The sequence below is a fragment of the Ammospiza caudacuta genome, chromosome 11 (assembly GCF_027887145.1).
Source record: "Ammospiza caudacuta isolate bAmmCau1 chromosome 11, bAmmCau1.pri, whole genome shotgun sequence".
In the NCBI taxonomy this organism is placed as follows: domain Eukaryota; kingdom Metazoa; phylum Chordata; class Aves; order Passeriformes; family Passerellidae; genus Ammospiza; species Ammospiza caudacuta.
Window position 1 is genome coordinate 8,785,288 of NC_080603.1, and position 18,514 is coordinate 8,803,801.

At 39.3% G+C, this 18,514-nt stretch overlaps 1 protein-coding gene across 3 annotated transcripts in view; it reads left to right on the forward strand.

Annotated features, from left to right (window-relative positions):
- Positions 1-18,514, forward strand: part of GIGYF2 (GRB10 interacting GYF protein 2) — a 74,999-nt gene that overhangs the window by 11,733 nt on the left and 44,752 nt on the right. For all 3 annotated transcript variants that reach the window (XM_058811998.1, XM_058811999.1, XM_058811997.1), the window contains 6 exons: positions 218-297; positions 2,884-3,013; positions 5,194-5,289; positions 10,171-10,279; positions 16,898-17,009; positions 17,559-17,599. In XM_058811998.1, the coding sequence (XP_058667981.1) occupies positions 257-297; positions 2,884-3,013; positions 5,194-5,289; positions 10,171-10,279; positions 16,898-17,009; positions 17,559-17,599 (529 nt within the window). In that variant the 5' untranslated portion in view covers positions 218-256. The remainder of the gene's footprint in view (positions 1-217; positions 298-2,883; positions 3,014-5,193; positions 5,290-10,170; positions 10,280-16,897; positions 17,010-17,558; positions 17,600-18,514) is intronic.

Sequence of the window (18,514 nt, forward strand, 5' to 3'; positions counted from 1 at the left end):
TAAAAGAGGGATTTAGGGAAGAAATCTTGATGCAGTTGCTCCTATATTACTAAATCAATCTGTGTTGGAAAGCTGAAATGGATTCCTTAAAAAAAAAATCAGTGTAGTCAGTTTTTTCACTTCTTTGCATGACCAGGTGTGCTTTTGTATTTTGAATTAATCTGTGAAGCACTGTATCAATCCAGCTGTTTTCATAATAAATATCTTTATTTTTCAGGTTCACACTTTTTAAAAAAGAGGAAGAGAACAGGAAAAAATGGCAGCAGAAACTCAGACACTTAACTTTGGGCCTGAATGGTAAGTTTTGTCTATTTTGTCAGACTCCAGAACTTGTTTAAAAGGACTTTTTTTTCCTTTGGAGCAGAATTGATTATGGGAATAAATGGGATACAGTATCTTTGTTTTGTACTGTTTCCCCTCAGTCCCTGGCCTGTGATCTAAAGCAATGTTATAAAATGAGTCTTTATTTTGTGAATTGGCTTTGTGTAGGAATTGAGTTGGGTTTTTTGTTATGTTACTGCATAATATTTACCTTGCTGCCAAGCATTTGAAGGAGGAATAATGTTTATGATCTCAGAGGTATGCACAGAATAATTAAAGATGTGCTTGTTCAGTCTTTCTGTGTGATGAATGTTAATAAGGAAGTTCTTAAACTCTCCTCACTAGACTTAAATCTATAGCTAAGCAAGCTTTTTCTTTTCCCAGTTTTAAAGAACCTAATCCCTGTATGGAATATGGAAAAAAATTAGAGTTTTGTGTCAGTGTCCTGCACACTTGTATTGGAAAGTGTCAGGAAAAGAGAGCTGTTGTGTTCAAGGGAATACATGCTGTCACATAATTTTGTCAGCTGTTAGTTTTACAGCTTGTCTGACCTGCATTGTTCTGGCTTTTGTGCAAGAGCAATTGCACAGGTGTGGTTATTCAGTATTTGTTCCAGTTTCTTGGTAAAGTATTGGTGAGTTCAGTTACAAACAGGAATTGTGAGTGGTGTGGTTTCTGCAGTGTTTGGTGTCCAAGTGTGTGAATGGGAATGCAGGGTGGTTATAGGAAATACAGTTGCTGCAGAGCATGTGATAGAACTGTTCCTTGAATACATTCACTTTTGCTGACACATTTCTATACACAATATACAGAAATTGGAGAGAATTCAGTGAAGAAGCAAGACATGATTTGCAGCTTGTGAAACAATGAGAGCTCAGTCTATTTTGTTAGAATGAAAGAAGGTTAAAGAATGAATTTATCAATATCTATAAATATACCACCAGGCAGATATCTTGTGCTGGAGTGCTCTTCAGTGTAAGACAGACATGATTACATTCTTGATGGATGGAAGCCAAAGTTATATTAAAAAGAGAAGGGGGAAGACTGCTAAAAAAAGCAAATATTTCAACAGCAACTTAATGAACTGTGTCACAGTGAGGGGACTGTCGTATTGAGTCTCCAGTTACTTTAAAAACCAGATTAGATTATGTATGGAAACATATATTAGACTTCAGTGAATTTTAGTGTATTTTTACAGGAAAAACGAAACAGAAGATTTATAAATTTTCTTTTGGGTTGTGGTATAGTCATGACTGTCACATAAGCTGCTGTATCACTTAACAGCGAGACTCTGGGTCGCATTTGATCTGATTGATGTTGAACGTTTCACTGAGCCATCAAATCCTTTAAATAATTCTTCTGCAGGCACGGTTTGGAAGTGGTTATGTAGAGGAACTGCCACGAGGTGGCACCAAACTAATGAAATAAAATCAGCTTTTGACTTGCAAATGGTTTTTTTCTTTTCTGTTTAAAGGACAGTAAAACAAATCGAAGCATGTTTTAATAATTAGGTGAAAGGTAGTCTCTGAATCACTGTTTTAATTTAGAGCTACGTCCCTGCCAAGGATTTTTTGATTGCTGAGAAGAGCTTTTACTGTTCTACTTGTCTAAGTTACTCATCAGACAGAATGTAAGAAAATCAGCAGGGTTTTGTTTCTTTACACACATAACCTTTTGTAAAACATTCCTCAAACTTAAAAATACCAAGGATTTGGGTAGCTGAGGAAGTGACTGTGTAGAATGAGACGAATTCACCTGCAGAATGGGCATCATGTACAACAGTAAGGTGCTACCTGCAAGAAGTCAAGTAACTTACCTGTGTGGGATTAGAACAAATGTATTAGCATATTTATCTGATACCATAAATCAGATTTATTAGATTGCTGCTTCAAATGTCTCTGAAGTAGAGTGTCATTGTATTTTGTACATATATTTTTTTAATTTTATTTTTTCTTTTATTGATTTAACCCTAAGTTAGATGTTATATGCACTCTCAAAAAATAAAAGCCGTTAATTTTAATTTGCGTAAAAGGGATTTATGGCAAGGAAGGATTCCAGAGACACAAGAAGAAACTTCGTATAAAATTTACCGTGCTGTTCTGTTAAACTTGATGAAACATCTGAATAAACCCTTTCCTTAGCTTAATATTTGCTGCACTCTCTAGCATGGTAAGAATTTTTCTTGGCAAAAGGAAGCTGTTGTCATTAAGGTGTCCCACTGATTTGTGTGCAGCCTGTGTGAATAGCTTAGGCAAGGCTTTAGTGGGGGTATAGCTGGCTTGCTGTATAGTCAGCACAAGAGTTTTCCTGGGGCAAGTTGAATTCCTTGTTGTGCTCTTGGCAATTCTTTTATTTCTTGCTCTCCTGGCTGTGGGTGAAACAAGGGAAGTTCTTCCACTCTTCCTATTGAAGCACTGAGAGTTTTGAAGTTAAACTGTTAATGTCTTTACTTTCAGTATTGTATTTATTTTGTTTGTGTCAAATCTGTAAATGTGCAGAGGGATGGTAGCACAGGTTTAGATATTCTCAGTTCGTTTTTATTGCTTTTGTGCTTCCTTTCAGGCTGCGAGCTTTGTCTAGTGGCGGGAGCGTGACATCCCCTCCTCTGTCTCCGGCCTTGCCCAAGTACAAACTTGCAGACTATCGCTATGGGAGAGAAGAAATGTTGGCACTTTTTCTAAAGGATAATAAGGTGAGCAGGAAGAGGAAGGTGCCCTTGTGTGTGTGTTCCTAATGACAGTCTTGTGATTAGGAATAGTTTGTATTTTGTGGTTATGGACAGAGAAATCATATATTTCTTGCAATCCCAGACTGAAGAGGACTGATTGTGGGGGTTTTCATGTGTGCCCTTGTTTGATTGCACTTTTACCAGATTCCATGTGTTTTTGGGGTTTTTGTTTGTTTGTATTTTTGTGTGTGTGTGGGGGGGGGGGGTTTGTTTTTTTTTTGGTTTTTCTTCCATTTTAGGGGTAACTTCCTGTACCCCAGAGAACAAAAGGACCTGATTGCCATATTCAGTCTCAGTGCCACAGATGACTGAGGGTTAAAGTCGCCTTGCAGCTGTGCAGATTTGCTTGCCTCAGTAGGATTTTATTTAATGTAGTGCATGATAGTTATTTGATTCAGCTACAAAGTCAGGCAATAAATGATATGAGCAGATCATCTGAAAAAAGCAAGAGGTCTCTATCCCATCTTAAGTCAGTTCAATTTAGCAGGTGACTGGCCCAATGAGAGCAGTCCTCAGGTAGCTCCCTTCTGTGGGAATCAGGACACACAAACAATGACATGTAATGCATAAGAGCAGTATAGAAAATCAGGAACTTCCTTCTGGTTTCACTTTGAACAAGGGTTCTCAGTGATGTAGAAGATGATACAAAATTTCAGAGCTCTTTCAGGCAAATGATTGGTACATTTTGTAGTTGTAAACATTGAGTTTTTCTTTAGCTGGTGGCAGTGGTTGGTTTATTGTTACAGTAGACCTGGAGGTCTGAATGCCCCTGAGAGCTTACCCTTGGGGAAGGGAGGGACTGCAAGAAATTATGTCAGGATAATGCTTTGAGCTTGGAATGGAGATGTACACACACAGCTTCAGGTTCCTGTCCTGTCTTGGCTGTGCTGACATTCTTGTACAATACTGGGAGCCCTGCATTGCTTAAATAATGGATTTAAGGGCATTGAATGTCAAAGATTTTTCTAAGTCTGTTAAGTGTGGTATAGCTTAAAGCCATGCTTTAACATGCAGAATTGTCCTGTTCTACTTCAGGAAACTGTGATTTAGATCTTGATGTTATGCTTGAATAGGTCAGCCAGTCAGAAGTTGCTGTTTTTTGCAGTTTGTGTTTGTAGTGTCAGATGATGCTGAGATCTCTGCTCTTGGGGCTGATTCAGAACAACCCTCAAATATCCTGTGTTACAGGAAGTTCTTTGATTGTTATGAATGGTCCAAATAATATTTTCTTCCTATGTGTTTGCCAGAAGGGCATTATGATTAGAGTATGTCTTTCTTTTGCTATCCACATGTTTCTAGGGTGTTGAGTGATGCTGGTTGTGAAGACTGAAAGGATTCTTGACAGTGGTTCAGGTCAGCTAGTGGATGTCAGGAATGTTTTTAAGCTGTTGAATCTAATCAAAAGAGAGACTGACTGAAAACAGGAAGACTTCTGCTAGCATATATCTAAAAGAAAAAAAACTCTTTAGTGTTATGAACTAAATATTTTTGAGGCAGTTGTCCATTGGCATAATTGGAACTCACTTGCTGTATGTAATTGGTGGTTCTTGTCCACATCCTCAAGATTGCAGCTATTGATGGAGCTTCTGATTCAAAATTAATGTTAACATTTATTTTGATTGAAGTCATAAGTGTTCTCTAGTTAATCTATACATAAAGTTTCATTGTACTTGGCTTTTTTGTGTGGTTTTTGGTTGGTTTGGGTTTGGTTTTGGTTTTTGTTTTTTTTTTTTTTTACTCTCCTGGTTGGTTATAAATTGGAACTGCTTATTTCAAATACAGCCTCTGTGCTGTAGGTGGCAGTTTGTTAATTAAAAATCTGGCTGTAAAAATGTGTTGCAGTTAAAAGCAATAGATGAAATGTCACTTGATTCAGATTTCAGCTGCAGTGGTGTGTAAGTTTGAGTTCTGATGTCAGTGGCCTTATTGGTGAGTGATGCTTTGGATGCCTTGCTTGTAAGAACTTTTTTCTGAGGGTTGTAAATTTGCAGCACAGTTATACTCACCCCCAGTAAGAGTTACTGGAATTACTGGGTAGATGGAGACAGAGTTGGAAGAATAAAAATTTTGAATCAGTGTGTGTGACATCATCCCTGAAGTAGAAATACTTGTATGGAGTAGAATGCTCTTTTTCTTTTATACAGATACCTTCAGACCTTCTGGATAAGGAATTTTTGCCTATTTTACAAGAGGAGCCCCTGCCACCACTGGCACTTGTACCTTTTACAGAAGAAGAACAGGTGTGTATTTTTTTTTTTAATCTTAAGATTGTTATTAGAGCAAAGACATAATAAAGAGTGTGCGTCCATTAAGAAAAACAATGAAATTTGAAATTAGGACATCTCAGTGTACTAGTTTGAAGGCAAACCAGCAGGAGATTCCATGTCAGAACTACAGTTTAATAGGAAAATTAAAGGTAATAGTACAGAAACTCTGACTTAAAGTGACAGAGTCAGGATATGACCTGACACCCTGCTGGGCAGGGTGGTGGTAGCAGCCTGATTAGATGGTGGCTGCAGTCCTGTTGGAGTGGTGGATGTGGTTTTGGCAGAGCAGTGATCCTGTGGAAAGATCTGGAGGTCCAGTGGTGGTTATTGAGCTCTTGTCCTCTGGGAATGCAGTGGTAGTGCTCTCCTGGTGTTCCAAGCCTCAGATTATATAAAGGTGGGAATGTTTGGTTCCTCCCCTGGGTGGGGCATCTCACAGTGGGGTGGTGTAATTCTGTGAGTCATGGAGTTATGGGAGACCTTGATGGCCCTTTAGTGGAGATTGTTACCAGGGATGAGTCACAGAGGAGTTAAAGAACACCTATTTTAACAGCTTATGGAGATGCTAATAGAATACATACCTTTGGTTGCACCTTTTCATTTTAACCTAGGACACACAGAAAGATATTATGAAAGCATACTATGTCAGCATAAAGTTTAAATTCTATCCATGCTCAATTATTGTCTTAAATTGGAAAAAATGGTTTTTATCCAATGTTCTGTTGAAGGAAGACAGGTTGTTAAATCCAGGATCACCATCTGGGAAGTGTTACCTATTTTTTAAGTATGCATCATTTTCAGATCAGTGACATTTTTCTACATTTTTTACCACCTTCTCTTTGGTAACCAGCGAATCACAAAAGTGGCTAGGTTCTGTAGCCCTGTTTTGTGTTCTTTAGAGAAATGCTGAAGTTTTTTGACTGTTAACATTTATTAAGATGCAGTACTGTTAACTGCTCTGTATATAAACAGTTTCTTTTCATCTCCTCCTTTGATATATCTATAGGTATACAACCACATAGAGATGGATCAGAGTGAGAACAGGTCCATAAGGATTCCATTTCAGGGATGACTGATCTGGGTAGTTTGAAATCTCTTGCTTTAAATTTGATTCCTAATGGAGAAAACCACCCATTTTCTCTGGATAAGTGCCTCTGACTTTTGACTCTGAACTGGTTTCCTCTTGCTGGCTCTCAGAACTTTTGATTTTGCAGTTTCTCTCTGATTTGTCATTTGTTTCTTAGCACTTTTCTTACTTCATAATACTGTGGTTTGGATTTTTGTTTCTTTTGTAATAGGAAGCTGAGTGTTTTTACTGGCTTGAGTGATTTGATTTTTGCAGGGGTGGGTAGTGTTACTATTAGCTTCTTAAGATATCAGAGCATCCTTCTTCCTTTGCCTGCCCCAGGCTGTTGTGTTCTTGGATTTTTCATTTCATTTTGTGCCTGGGTATTTTGGCATATCCTCTTCATCTCTTCCAGACTTCCTTCCTCTTCAGAGCTGGTCCATATTTCTTGTGTGTCTGTGGGATGCTGTCGTTTCACACCAGATACTGATGGTTTAGGTTTTAATCAGCAGTTGGATTTGAGTTCATGTGGATACATTGTAAGCACTTCATGTCATAGTCTTCAAAGGCACCTGAGATTGAGACTGTGCTTTTGTGGGAAGGCTTAGCTTAGCTCCTGTTCTTGAGTAGGGAGAGAAGGGGTTCAGGAGCAAGCCCCAGAAATGGTCAGCCAGACACACAGTAGCACCCCTAAATGTTGAACCTTTGTGTAAATGTCTTTGGGTTTATTCTTTTGCTGATGCATGGTGGAGTCCTTCAGGCTTCTTACAAGGGGATGCTGACTGCTGGTGTTTGTCAGGATGCTCTGCAAGGAATAACACGAGTTAAAGGCTATGGGATGGAAAGTGTGCAGAGTACAGATGAGATGGGAAGTGCTGCTGAGCTTCAGGGATAGATCCTCTGCTGCAGTGCCCAGTGTTTCAGCAGTCTTGTAAACTCCTGAGGAGTTGGTGTATCCTGTGTCACTGCTTTTCCCTTCTCCTCCTCACCTGTGATCATACAAGAGCCTTTAAGCAGTGTAACAGTTCTCTAAAATCTCCACAGAAATGATAATCTAGAAGAAGAGGTCCATATTCCCTTTCTAAGAAAGCTTTTTCTTTAATGCTTTCTGGGGACCCAGAGGATGTCAACAGTCTGGTTTTTCATGCCTTTTTTCCTGTATGATTGATTCAAAGTAGCAAGGGAATGGCGTTTTTAAAGTTAGAAACTCTGGTGTTTATTCCCCATGACATAGCATTGTTTATCATTAAGAATCATCTTCAGAAGTGATTTTGAGGTGAATATTAATGGATTTGCTGCTAGTGGTGATGCAGGAAAGTTCTTACAATTAAGATTGACAGAAGGGAGTTTAAAAGACCTTTTTACTCCCTCTAGGAATACTTAGGATAGAATTGTTGTCTCAGAGTTGGAGAGGCAGGGCTGTGGGAGTCCTTAGAGGAGAGGCTGATCACAGCACTGGTACTTTGATGCAGTGTTCAGTTGCAGCTGAGCCTGTCAGGATTACTTTGGCCTTAGATTCAGAACAATTCCTGCTGTGTTGTGCACCTGATGGCACTGCAGTTTTATGTTTGTCATGGGAAGAACTTGTCTCAAACTGAATTACAGGTGTATTATCTAGGGATGGTGACAGATCATGTCAGCTATATTGATTTGAACTTAAATGTGTTTAGTTTTGTAGCATTTAATTGGATACTTAAGGCTACAGTGTTCCCTGTAATAGGACATGGACATGCTTTGGATGGAATTGCTGTTTCTCTTTATGTAAAATGTTACTTTTCTGAAGATAAAGTTGTTGAGTTAACCTAGAGTTCAACTGATTCACTTACTGTAAGGAAATACAATATATTTACAATCAGAGATTTGTGTAAGATGTGTTTCCAAGGAAGTGTCTGTTGAAGCAGAGGAGGTTTCTGTAGATGGCTTTAACAGAGCTTCCCACCAAGGAGCACTGGCAATGTGCAGCAAATGTTCCTTTGCCTTTCCCACTGCTCCTGTTTTTCCCATTTGCATTAGGGGAGAATTTGGTTGTCTTAATCTTACCTGCTTGCATGGTAAGGGAGGCTCAAACTCTTGCTGAATATAATGGAGATCCTTTTGTGTCCTCCCTGGTTATTTTCCTGACATCTGTTTCCTAAGAAATCTTCATTTGCTACTAAAGCTGTTTTGTGGCAGCTTTGTTCTTCAGTCTGCATTGTCAGCATTGGTCATTGAAGGAATACCCTGATCAATAGTAGGGCAGTTTTTGCTTTTTTGACTTTGCTTTTTTACTTCTTGCTGTGATCTTATCATGTGGGTTGTTACCACTATGCCTTCAAGGCTCTTCAGAGGGGAGGGAGAAGTTGCTCAGGGTTCAGGCAGACAAGTCAATTTAAAAACGAGATCATTATTTTGTTCTTACAGGAAGAATAAGGCATAAAAAAAAAGAGTCTCCTATGCAAGACAATGATTCTGATAACTGAATATGTTTTTTTAGTGAAATGTTTCAGTGCTTCTGAAAACAAAAAAGCAGAAGTGTAAGCACCCAGAAAGGTGGTGGTTTGCTCAGAGGCAGATGGAGGTGGCTCCTGTTCACTTGCAGTTGAAATGGTTGCTTTAAACTTTAAGAGCTAGCTCAGAAAACAGATTTGCTGGAGGCTGACCTTGCTTTTTTGCCATGCATGACTGCATTTTTTCTTTCCCCTCAAGTCTAATTAGTTACCAACTCTTTCTTGAAGGAAGATATACTTTTGTAGGGAGCACATATCAAGCAGTTTTTGAAATGTTTCTGTAATGTATTAAATCTCCTGTTGGCTTTGATGTTAGTGATTTAGATTTTAAATAGTATATAATCACTTGTCTCATTGTTCTCTGAAGACCTTCAAAGTCATAGTAATTCAGATGAGTTGATGTAAGCACCTTGCTGACTCTTAAGTTCCTTTCAAGAAGCCTGATACAACAACTGTTTGGAGTCCTTTGCATTCTAATTATTCAAAACTTGCATTCAGAAAGTGTGTGTCAGTTCAGGTTTACTTGTTAATGTTTCTGTACATGCTTCTGAATTCTTTGGCCCAGTTTTCCAAGTGTTTGTGCTCAGAGAATAGGGTCAGAGTTGGTTATATTTATCCATTCTTTATTGAAATAGCTTTTTCTTTTAGCAATTGTTTCATATTAAGCTAAAGTTGAATTTTACTGGTGTTTATTTTTCTTATGAAAATGAGTGAGTATCACTTAAGTTTCAGAAGCCCTAAGTAGACTTAGTTTTTCCTAAAATATGTTACTCTTGTGATATTTAGAGAATAAAAAGGCTTATTTCTGCAAAGGACATTGGTAAATATAATTCTATTCAAGTTTTCTTGGTCTTTACATGTTCCTGCTTTGCTTAAGTAAGTTTAGAATTGGTATTAATTATTGGTGTCAGGTATAGGCAGATGCCAGTCTCTTTTTGCAGCAGAATGTGTGTTTAACACTGCTGATGTTCTAATGGCCTCTGGTATCACATGAGAAAGGAGTAGCTGTTCAAATGCTTACTTCAGAGCATAGAAATCTCAGCTAAGTAACTTGGTAATGATAATATTGACCAAGATCCTTTTATAGACTGCTTCAGCTGCTCATGTGGGCATGGAATCCTTTTCCTTTCCAGTATTACTTGTAGAGAATTTGTAATAAAAACAAAGCCTAATTTCAGATAATGGCAAATGCTTATTGTTTCTTTTTGTTTTGTTTGGTTTTTATTGTTTGTTTGTGTATTTGTGGTTTCTTTGTGAAGGTTTTTCCAGTCAAATCTGACTGTGCCTCTTTCTTTTTGGCAGAGAAATTTCTCGATGTCTGTAAACAGTGCTGCTGTCCTGCGGTTGACGGGACGCGGAGGAGGAACGGTGGTGGGGGCTCCTCGAGGTCGAAGTTCCTCTAGAGGTCGAGGTGAGCTGCCTGTGGGATGTGCTGCAGTGGATCCAGGGCATCCAGGCCAAAGCTGCTCAGAGATACTAACTGGAGCTTGGCTAGAGCCATGGGTTCTTTTTGCTTCAAGCTTTGAAACCTTTCCAACAAGGTGGTGCTGGAGAATGAATATTGGGTTTAGTGATGATTCTGCACATATTAGCACACAACTGGTATCTCTGTTTATATGCCTTTGCCAGGTTGATGGGTGGGAATCCAAAAGAGAAAGGTAGTTTTGGGTGGAATATGAAATTCTTTGGTTCAGAATTGTTATAAATTGGTTTTATGCTTTTAATAAAGTTATTTCTAACGAGAGGGTAGGAAAAATATATGACTGTACATAGAACATGGTTGTAGTAGGTTGGGTTCAGTATTCTGAAAAGCCATCTTCATTTGTTAACATCCTGAGTGTAAACAGTTAATGGGAAGTTGTAATTGAATTTGGGAGACATTTGAGTCGTTCTAGTTCTGGTGCATCACTGTAGCTGTCTCATCCAGGATCACCTGAAACATTTGCAAATGAATGGAGAAAATGTCCTGAGGCCATATTGCTAAAGTCAAACCAAATAGTTAAACCCAGAATTTATCTTAGCAATTCCTTTTCAATGTGTGCACTTCTGTGAACTCTTCTTGGGGGGCTTCATATATAAATAGGATGGGCTGCATTTAGAATACTAGGAAGCTAGTAAATTGGAAATACTGAGTAAATAATCTTGTAACCTCTGTCTTTGCAGGTGCTTAGGTGAGATTTCTCTTAGAGCCCTTTTTAATTTAATTTTACATGCCCTTAACGGGTGGTATTTTCAATAAGATCTTCAGGAAGTACTTCATATATAATTAGATGCTGGAGAGAGTTTTGCTTTGACTTAATGCCTTCTCTCATTTCTGTTCTCATTCCTTAATCCTGCTTTCTTTTTAGTTTACATCTCTCAGATATTTGTAAATGGTTTTCTGTCTTCTTGTGGTTGCTTCCCAGCTAAGATATGAATTTAAAGCTTTATGAGACTATCACTTAGATTTTCCTGTTGCCTCCCCTTCATTTACCATTGTAGTTGCACAAATGCTCAGGGTTTCATTTAAAAAAAAGTGTGCATATATATATAGATGTGTGTACTAATTTGGGAGTTGTTGCTTTTCTGTTTTATTTTAATGTGTGTGTTTCTATCACCTATGTTTCACTTTTGCTAGGAATACATATCGGCTGGTTTTTTTAGATGCATCTAGACATAATTCTGCAAATTAAATTATTACTGCTTAAAATTTGATGATTTGAGATCATACATCCACTAGTGTGCTCTCTAGTTTAAATATCAAGATGCTTTGACCATTTGTAATTTGGCAAACCGTTTATTTTTCTTTCTTTTGTCAAATTTCCCTGTTTTCTTGCTGCACTATTAACAATGTCATCCTTATGCAATGAGCAGTGATTGCTTTTTAATTGCCCCCACTAGTTGCAGTGAGATTGTAAGGCTAAATGTGGCAGAATATGGCTTCTAATCCAGTAATTCTATTAATGATTTTACTCATATGCATGACTACTTTGTTTGGCAGTAAAGTTTATTTCCTTACATTTTAGTGAACAGAACTTAAAATGTATGCAGTATTAAGACTTTGAAAGCTGTTTGGAAGCTGCTGCATGTATTCCTGGTTTCCCATAGTTCATTTTTAAGATTTGTTAAGAAATACCAGCCAGAATTTTGTTGGAAAATTGGTAATTTTCACTTTCTTTTTTGTTTATCCTAGTTTGATCTTTTAAGGTGTTGGAATTATTATATGGTGTGCTTGTGAGGCTTCTCTGTTTAAACTATAGAGGACGTGCTTCTGCAGTAAATTTCTTCAGCTTTCTGAGCTTTCCTTCTTTCATTGATCCTGGTTGCTGCTTGTTTCTTCCACTCTTCCCCTCTTCTTCCCATGAGCAATTGCTGTTGCATTCTAGGCATGATGAGTTTTCCCAAAGTTTTATATTGCAGCAAAGAAATTAAGGCTTCTGCCAGGAGAAAATGGTACAATTTCATAATTATGCAGATGATGCTGTTGTAGGCAAGGACTTAAAGTTATTTATGAAAATTCAATAGAGGACTGTTGACGTTTACAAAAATGTTGCTTGCAAGTAGCAGGGTTTAAATGCAATTTTGTTTTTTCAGGTTACAGTGAAAAGGACTTGAAATTTCTTGGGAGTTTTTTCACTAAATGAGCTGCCTCACTTAACAGTTGGAAAACATTCTTATTGCACTGCAAAATTGCCTGGGTTCAAAAGGTTTTCTGGTGTTTTCCATGAACTTTACACAGCTGTATGCAGCAAAGCTGCTGCCGAGTCAGTGTGGGCTTCAGCTTTACCAAAATGAGATTTCTTCAAGAACTCTTGAAGGGACTTGCACCCCAGCAGCTTTATAGAGGAATTTGCATGCATGATTAGATTTGTTAATGAAGTTCCCTGACTGAGGCACAAGACACAGAATTGTGTTCCAGCATTTGAGAGCACGAGAAGTAATCTGTGCAGGGTTGGCAAGGGGAGGAAATGCTGGTAAAGGAGTGTTATGGGTAAAACTCTAAATGGGATTCACTTACCAGTATTTAAAACTGCAAGGTAACACTCAGTAAAAATTCTCTGGGTGGTCACTCCAACTTTTACTGAAAATCCTTATGTTGTGATTATGAGAATGTGGTTACTATGTAGAAATTGCTTTGATTTTTGGTTTGTTGGTTTATTTTTTTGAAAATGAAGCTGTGGTCTCTGAAGAAACCAAATCCTTGCACGTGACTCTTCTAATTGACTTGTTTTCCTGGTAGCTCCCTGTGGTGTGCAGTTAAACCCTGTGCTTTGTGCTGGCAGGACTGGAATGTCAACATTCATGAATAAGAGCCTTGGATGAGGAGAGATTTAAATAGTCCCTGGAATGGGCTGTAAGCTTACAGACACTTTGTTTTGTAGCTGTTCTCCCTTCTGGTTAAGGCTGTTATGAAGGGTCCTTTGCTTCCTGTTAGAGCTCTTTCCCCACCCACCCTCTGTGCCCTTTGTAATCTGTTTTTGCTGCTGTTGGAAAGTGTGTCGATGGTGTGAAAGTGTAATGTTTGCATATCTAAACAGCAGCAGTTGAGCTACAGTTACTCTGTTTTTTCCAAACAGTATTATGACTGCGACTGTTGATCCTAAACTCCAGTTATGCTGTAATTTCAAGAATTTGCTTCTTGTGTTCCATAAGGCTTTAGGTTTTTTTGTAATGATAATTATAATGACAGTTTGTGCTCATGTCTTATATTTTTACTTAAATTCAAACTTATCTATTTTTCAGGTTAGAGACTTAGCTGTTATGATTGCAGTGCCCAGTGGATTGGTGTCCTCATCCTGAGGTTTTTGGGAAATTACTGAAATATGTATGATACATTTGCTCCACTCTATTATTAAATGGAAGGGTTTATTGACATTTATTGACTTTGCATTCAGTACTTTGTGCAACATATGCACTTAATCTGCTGCTTGTGTGCCAGGTATTTTTTCAGAAGTGGCATTCTGTTTAAGATAAGCCAAGGAGTGCAGAAGCAGAAGGTCAGGTGGTGTGCTTACATGGGCAGTTTTATCCTCTCTGCAGGCATTTCTCATGCATTCTGTAACCAGCATTAGCTGTGCCCTAGTGTGCACTTTCAGGTCAGACTCACCCACATGATACTTGCTGAATGACTGACTTTGCACACCACAGTTTCCCTTGACTGGCTGCTTGTCTTCTGTAGCTTGGTAGGATGTGTTTGATGCTTCCCACACTGTGCTCTGCTTGCTGGCTGCTGGGGCTGCCCCTGTGCTTCTGCTTGCCACTGTTGGATGGGCCCATGTTCTTTCCACTCATGGATGGGGTGGCAGCACAGCCAGGGCAGATGTGCTTCAGTAGCCCTGTCCAGTGTTATGTGGTGTCACTGCAGCTGGCAGCTGAGTGCTGGGACCCCACAGGCAGCCTTAACCTGAATGTCTAAGATCAATAGTTTGGACATTTTGCAAGGTCTGAATTATCTTTTAATTCAGACCATTTTGGTGGCTGAGCACAACTGAAATACTGATGGACCACCATACAGGGGTGGTGAGTGGGGGGAGGTTTCTCAGGCTGTGATTTCCCATACTTTTAAATGGCCATCAGCCATGCTGCTGGGAAAACAGCTGATCCTTGCTCTTGTAAGGACACTTGCTTTATTTGCTGGTGAAACGTCCTGTATCAGCCAGGCTCTGGTGGTGTGTGGCTGCTCCCAGTGTGCAGCATTGCACTCACCCTTGCCAGAGCAGCACTGCAGTGCTCACTGCACAAGTCTGCTTTGTTTTTGTTGGGAAAGTGTAACTTCCCACCTCTGCTACCTCAGAGACAGGAGATGAGTCAGTGCCTTTGTTCTGTTTTGACTCTATGAGCTGCTTGTGCTTTATTATCTCTTGCGAGAGGAAGGAAGACAGCTTTCCTGTAGTGAAGAAATTAGGCACAGATTGCTATTGGGTGAGCTGCTGGAACTTTCCTGGCTTTTACTTGTGAAGAATAAAAACTTTTCTGGGATTTTTGGGGACCCATGATGCTTTAACTGGATAAACATTATGCTATTTTTGATGTTGTATCACCTCTTCCTGTTTCTTGCCTTTGCGACTTGTTTAACTATAGTCAACCTTGTATCAGACTTGCCCTAGTGAAAGCGTTTCTAATAACTCTCTTAGGTCTGATGCTGATTTCTCCTCTCTTACCTTGAGTGCTCAGTCTGCCTCTCCCTGAGTTTGTGTAAAAACAGCCATGCTAGATATGGTATGGGCTTGCTCAGCTCCAAGGCGACCATAGTCTAGCAGCAGCTAAAAGAAGGCATCTTGGCAAGAGAATGAGGACTGAGAAAAACATGAAGATTAAGAGGCTCAGCTGCCAGATGTTTACAGCTCAGCATATTTCCTGAACCAGATGTGGCCTCTGTTAATGAATTTTGTTTATATTTTTTGAGTTTGTCCAGTCTTCATCTGAACTTAGGCACCCTCAAAACTCTGTGGGAAGGAAGGCTGCATCTGTGATTCTGGGAGATCTGTCACTAATAAACTTTGCTGGTGATAGAACAGGATAGTTTGTCTGAAGGGAATGTTAAAATTGTTCCTTATGCACCCTGCAATCTGTTCTGCTTCATACAAAAGCAGTTTTGTATTTAAAGACCTCAACTAGATTATCCATGGATCACTTTTTTTTCTTCACCTGAACAGCAACTTTCTGCCCTTTTCACCTCCCACCCCTTCTAAGAGATTTGGCATAGAATAGTAGAGAAACTGTTGCAACTGTCTTGATTATTTTAAATTTCTGTGGTCATAAGATACTGAAACATGGTATGATTCCTTGATATATCTACATGTCTTTAGATTTTAAATGTAGAGGCTTTAAATTACTTTCTTCAGAAGACTGCAAGAGCTGCAGTCCATTCTGAAGGTGTTTGTTTCCTGCTTCATTTGGGCGTTCTGTCTTACTTCTGCGGATCCCTGGCCAGGTTTGCACCTCGTACTTGAGAGATGTTTTTTTTCTTGAAGCCAGGAAGAGAGAAATATGAAAAGATAGATGTTTGAGGTACTTACCCAGCCAAGAATTCCTGTTACCAGGTGCTTTTTAGGTTTTAACCTTGACTGTGGAGTCTACGTGTGTATGTAGGCAAGGCATTATCCTGACAGCGAGCTGAGAGGTGTTCCACTTTTTTGTCTTCTTTCCATGAGATCTTGAAATGGTAAATTAGTTGGTTAGAAACCTGTCATTTCTTCTGCTGGAGCAGTGTGTGAAGCTGTGTTTGTTTTTTGTAGATCTGGAAACTTCACCCTATCTGTTAATCTAAGCAGTGCTGGAAGTTATTTTGACGAGCTGGGGCTGTATGTGGGTGTTGTTTTCCTGTTGTGTAGGGCTTGTTTTCTTTTACCCAAACACCCCATGCCTTTTCAAGCCCTCAGGATGTGCTTTGAGATGCTTTGCTTGAGGATGGGTCTGTAACTTTTTGGCTTGAGGCTTGGTACTTGGTAACTGCCTGTAGAGAACCATTTACTGAGAAGGTCAGTAGGATAATTTCAAAGCTATAGCTAATGTCCTCCTTCATTCTCACCTGCCTGTAACCAACCATCCTGTGATCCTTCTTTTCTTCCCACTGATCCTGGGGGAGATTTTTGCTGGCAGTAACTAGAATTTAATAGCTTCCTTCTCCTTTATGACCCTTGACAGCAATAATTAGGAGTACATCCACAGTGCAGTGCCATTATACTGGAGTTTGCTTTTAAAAGAAATCTGATTTTTATGTGTGAAGCACACGTGTGCAATGTGGATGTTGTGTGAACAATGCATACTTACTTGGTAATTTCTCTTAGGTAAGTATTTGTGTTTTTCTGCATCATATTTATTTCAGAATTGTTTGCCTGTTCTGTCTGGTCTTGCACTTCTTGATAAGAATTTTTGGATAAGACTCTTTCTTCAGTCATTGTTCCTTTTTCCTTTTGTCCCAGATAATTTCACTGGGGCTTAAGGCTGCAAGATTGGTTCTCAGAGGCACCAGGAAAGGGAAACCTACCTGATTCTTTCAACTTCTATTATTATTTATTACAAACACTTGTGTTTTTTGTCTTTTCAGGCAGAGGCCGAGGAGAAAGCGGTTTCTACCAAAGAAGTTTTGATGAAGTGGAGGGTGGATTTGGGCGAGGAGGGGGCAGGGAAATGCACAGATCACAGAGTTGGGAGGAAAGGTAACAGAACTCTAGCACTTTAAGTTTTTTACACGCATCTGTTCAGCTTCCATTTGTGCCTTTTGACTTCATAAGAACACTTTAGGAAAGGTAATTAGTTATATCTGTGAGTGAAGTGTCTGAATTTCTAAGATGGAGTCAAACACAATAATGTTTCTTGAGGCTCTGGAGAAAGTAAAAGAACATTTCTTGCAAAGATTTTTTTCTGCTGCGTTCCTGGGAAGAAGGAGCTAAATACTTTGAGAGAACATAAATTACAGCAGTTGCAATTGAAGTGCTGGTGCTAAGGGTTTGCTTCAGTTTTAGTCTGGACATTGTTCACAGTACTTAGGGGCACATTTGAAAACATACCCAGTTCCCAAGGGCCGTGTGTGTATTGGTGTTCCTGAAAATTTCAGTTGTCACTTGGACCTCTAAAGGTAATGTCCATCAAGCTCTGATTTAAAAAAAGTTCCCACCAAGTAAAGAAAACCAGCAAAACCTATACCTAAAATGAGTTTTTGGAGTAGTTCCAAAACCTTATTTGAAACTTCTATTCTGCCTTTCTAGGGGAGACAGACGCTTTGAAAAACCAGGGCGAAAAGATCCAGGTATGGTTTTGTTACTGTGTGGGCAGAAAATGGGAGGGAGGAGCAGGGTGTGTTTGGGGGAAGGGATTTGTATCAGCCTTTCTTACTGCTCCAAGTACATTGTTGATGCAAGATTCATGATACTGTGCCAGGTTGCTAAGTGTGTTCTCAAAGTGTTGTTTCTCTTATTTGTGTTGTTCTCACTATTGGACATTTAAGTGTGGTAGATAAGAACCATGTGGAGTAAGTAGGTTGTGTTTATTAAGTTGTGATGTTTACAACTGGAACTAAGTTCCTGTACCTCTGTGAAAGAAGCCTTTGCTGATGAGCAGGCGTGCTGTGGTAACACGCCTTTTTTCAGTGCAGCTTTAAACATTCCTGGTGTGGGCTGGTTTGGTACCCAGGATTTCTTGACCATTTGACCTTTAATTTTTTTTGAAAGCTTGATAGTATGAGAGATCCCAGCAGTGTCCTGAGGTTCCCATGCTGATGGATTTTCTGTTGATCAATTTAGTTAAGTCATCATCTGAACCTCCTGTTCAGTCTGGTTATCTACTCTTCTGTCTCTTGTTCCTCCCCTATTCTGTTTCTGAAATGCTTCACACTGGCTATTCACATTCTGACAGAATGCTGGATCCTTAATTGTGGCCCAGTACTTCTGAACATCCAGCTGAACTTGATTTGGAGTAGGTTTGTCATCTTGGAGATGAAACCTAGACATTCTAAGGGTGATGGGAACATCAGGGCAGCTCTGGCTACCTGATAACTGCAGTGACTTTTGCTGTGCAGGCTCGTGTGCTGCTTGTTCTCTGTTGTTCCTGTTCTCTTATTCCTATGCCTGTGTCTTCTCTATTTAGGACCCAAGTAATCTTTGGCTTTGCTAAATGAGTCTTGGCTACATACCCTCCTTGGTAATATGCTGAGAAAGCATAAATT